The sequence below is a fragment of the Rhagoletis zephyria genome, unplaced genomic scaffold (assembly GCF_001687245.7).
Source record: "Rhagoletis zephyria isolate East Lansing unplaced genomic scaffold, Rhagoletis_zephyria_1.1 Rzeph_scaffold_00910, whole genome shotgun sequence".
Lineage (NCBI taxonomy): Eukaryota > Metazoa > Arthropoda > Insecta > Diptera > Tephritidae > Rhagoletis > Rhagoletis zephyria.
In genome coordinates, this window is record NW_016157994.1 from 32,495 (window position 1) to 35,946 (window position 3,452).

Here is a 3,452-nt window from a genome sequence, read left to right on the forward strand (position 1 = left end):
TGAAGGAACTAAATACTACTTGTATAAAAACACTATTTTACGAAAAGAAAATTAAATTTTTAAAGGAGTTTTTTTGCATAATTTGGGCCACTGAACATTTCCAAAAAAGCGTAACTCAGAAAAAACATAGGCACTTTTCAAAAATAGTAATATTTCAATAAATTTTTGTGAAATCCTTTGCGTGTATTTCTTTTTCTCAACTAAAAATTTCTAATTTATATAGTGTATACAACTGGTTTATCTTACTATGGCATTGGACTTTTGTTTTAGAAATTTGATTCTAATTTGAATGCTAAATGGGAAGAATTATAAAGAACGGCACCTTTTTTATCACTTTTATTTTTCTATTTGGCACATTTTGGCACTTTTTTATCCTCAATATGGCACTTCATAGCTAAGTATGGTTGCAAGCCCTGTTCCTAAGTGGTGGTCAAATCCCAGGGAGCGTTTGCTCCCGCGCATCGCAATGTCTTCTACATAGGGTTAAAGTCCCCATTTTTCTTAAAAATAACTATTATTTTTCATTACATTCAGTTCTCCTTAGAAAAATTTGGCGTTTAATATTTTAGTGGACATTTTAACCACCTATAAGCCATTTTTTAAAAGATGGGTCAGAAAGGCTTGTTCTGGTAGAAGTTGACCAAACCTTGTTTTCAATATATAACCCGCAAAAAATCGTAACAACTCCGTAATTAAACATAAAATTTTTGATAGCGACATAAATTACCCCAATAACTTAACTTTTTAAATTTTTTTATTTCTTTAAATTTAAGTAGTATATACGGATTTGTAGAGAACATAGAGATCTATTTATATACGTTGGACTCTCTTCTGTTTGCCCATCCATCAGCGGCAGACACTCAACATTTAATTCAAGTACAAAGTAACGTAATTTTAATTAAAAACTAGTTCAATGAATTATTTAAATAAAATTACAATCTGAATAGGCATGGCCAATGTCTAACGCTGACGAGATGACATGATAAGATTAGTAAGTTCATGTCTCTATGGAATCTACCTTATGGGCAGTAGCGCCAGCGTTTCCAGACGAGCCGGCGTCGCCGCCGGCGCCGATTCTTTTTCAAGTTGACCACGCCGCCGCCGCAAAGCCTGGCGTAAACCTCTAATACATACATATTTATGTACAACTGTAGGTAATATTGTACGAGTCTTGACAGGTAGGTTAAGTGAGGGTGATAAACTCATGTAGCATAGTATAATACTGTGTACATACCCTGTAGGGAAAACACGAACTAGTGAACCAAATTTCTGGTTCAGTACTAGTTCTTTTTCGCCAAAAGCGAAACAGTCCGATAGTAACTAGTCCCGCACCAGTCCAAAAGCAGTGAAATGTGATACTTTCAGTAACCTATTTTATTTCAAATTTTAAAAGCAGGGAAGGTAATCATTATGAGTAAAATAATTTAAATCAGCATTTAATCATTATTTCATGAATTATTATGAGTTTTATTTTTTCGCTTAAACGGAAATAATTATTATTTGATTTTTATTTTGGCCTTACAAATAATGATTATTTTATGATTTTTATTTTTTTGTGGAGAGATTATCATTATTTTGAATTATAATTTTCCACTTAAAAATAATGATAATTTATAAAATTGAAAAGGCCATACAGACGCAACCTACTGAAATTTTGACCTGAAAAGTTTGGGTCTTATTACTCTTTTAAGAGTGCGACTTCCTCTCAAAAGGATACGTCGGTAATCACGCTGGTATAGTTTTTGAGTTGCTTAATAATCATTATACTTAGTGATTCCATAAACAAAGGCCAAGATCCTGAAGGACAATTGAGAAAGGCAATGCAGTTGCAGAAAAAGAGGTATTTAAAAAAAAAAGTGTCAAAATAATTACCACTTTCTCACTAAATTTATTTTAAAATGCAAGCCACCGGATCTACCTTTTTTTTAAGAAAAGACAAATTAATTTTTGTTTTATGCAATCCAGCACAGCTACCTTAATACAGTCAGTCAATAAAGTTTAGGTACAACGAATTTTTTACAATACGGGCAACTATTTTTTAAATATTTTAGTTTTCGGTAATTTTTTATAAAATCCCCAAAAATCAGAGTTCCAAACCTTGTGCAAAATTTAAGAAAATTCTGCAAAATTTCATTAAAATAATTCACTTTCTATTTGTGCTCTCTAGAAAAAGTTGAGTTTGCACTTTTTTAGCCCATTCCATTTTAGTATAATGAAGTGCAAGTATGAGGAATCTAGGACTTACCAAACAACAACAAAAAATTGCTGCCTCAAACTTGCACTTTGGTATACTAAAATTGAATGGGCTAAAAAACTGCGTACTTAACTTTTTTCTAAAGAATGTAAATTGCAATATTTGGATGGAAATTTGCGGAGTTTTCTTTAATTTTGCATAAGGTTTGGAACTCTGACTTTTGGAGTTTTTGGTGTAGAACTAACCATATTCCAAGCACGATTGATAGTAGTGAACATCACGCTCCATGTCGCGACTCTCCACATCAAATACATAAATAAGTACTTCCACATTACGAAAGATGTTGTCACGCTGTGAAGCAAAATATTGCTGCATAAAGCCCTCCTGGCCACCACAATCCCACAAGTTGAGTACTAGGTTCCCCAAAAAGCGTACATGCGAGTGCTCTACGTCAACTGCCAACACAAAAATTTCTAAGATTTAGCATTTGCATAGTACAAAGGACTATTATAAATTAGTAAATTCGTTTCCAGCTGTCTGCATTACTTACTGGTTGCACCCAGCCGCGTCGTATCTCGCGCTATGTAGTTGGCAAATATTATCGAACGCATGCTGGTTTTGCCAGAGCCACTTTTGCCCATTAGTAAAACCTTTTTCTTCATTTTTATTTTGTTTGTCCTGTACTTGTATAAACACGTTTAGTAATTCTGATGTAAAAATAATAACTTTTTGAATCCCAATCGTTATCCGCAAAAAATTAATTCATCCAATTGGACTGATAATCATCAATTGGTGTTTTGACAGCTGAAACGAAAACAGCTGTTTGGATCGTATTTGCGTGCTGCCGTACTATTGAAGTGAGCAGAACTCAAGGAATTAAAAAAACGAAAATTATTTGGGGTATTCACAACGGTGTCGTAAGAGTCGTCAACAGAAACGATTGATTTTTTTGGTAAACGCTAAAATTAACCTTACAATGCATCCTTGGATCAAGGTCTTCGATTTTGTCAGCCAAAATGTAAAATAGTATAAATGCATTGGCAAAAGCATAAATACAGACGGGACATTTAGTTTTAGCTAATATTGTTTTGTTTATTTTATGTTTATTATTTTTTTATGTAAGTATATGTAGTTCGTTATCTCAAAAAAGGGTTGGCTTTCCAAAACGAAACCAATCGAGATTTCAGCGAAAGTATAAGGAATTTCGTCATGAAACTTGTGAAGATGTTGGAGGAGGCTTACTCTACATGAATATATA

General features: G+C 33.1%; 1 protein-coding gene across 1 annotated transcript; it reads right to left on the minus strand.

Moving 5' to 3' along the window:
• Positions 1–2,434: 2,434 nt before the first annotated feature.
• LOC108362014 (ras-related GTP-binding protein A-like) lies at positions 2,435–2,856 on the minus strand. Its single transcript, XM_017614833.1, has 2 exons — positions 2,745–2,856; positions 2,435–2,649 (listed from the first exon to the last, which is right to left on the minus strand). The coding sequence occupies exons 1-2, from the start codon at positions 2,854–2,856 to the stop codon at positions 2,435–2,437; spliced, it is 327 nt and encodes a 108-aa protein (XP_017470322.1).
• Between the last annotated feature and the right edge of the window lie 596 nt (positions 2,857–3,452).

Excerpts from the sequence above, each read along its gene's own strand:
- LOC108362014 (XM_017614833.1), bottom strand. The coding sequence starts at position 2,856 with ATGAAGAAAAAGGTTTTACTAATGGGCAAAAGTGGCTCTGGCAAAACC. Across the intron at positions 2,650-2,744 it reads GACGCGGCTGGGTGCAACCA|TTGACGTAGAGCACTCGCAT; the intron begins GTAAGTAATGCA and ends TTGTGTTGGCAG.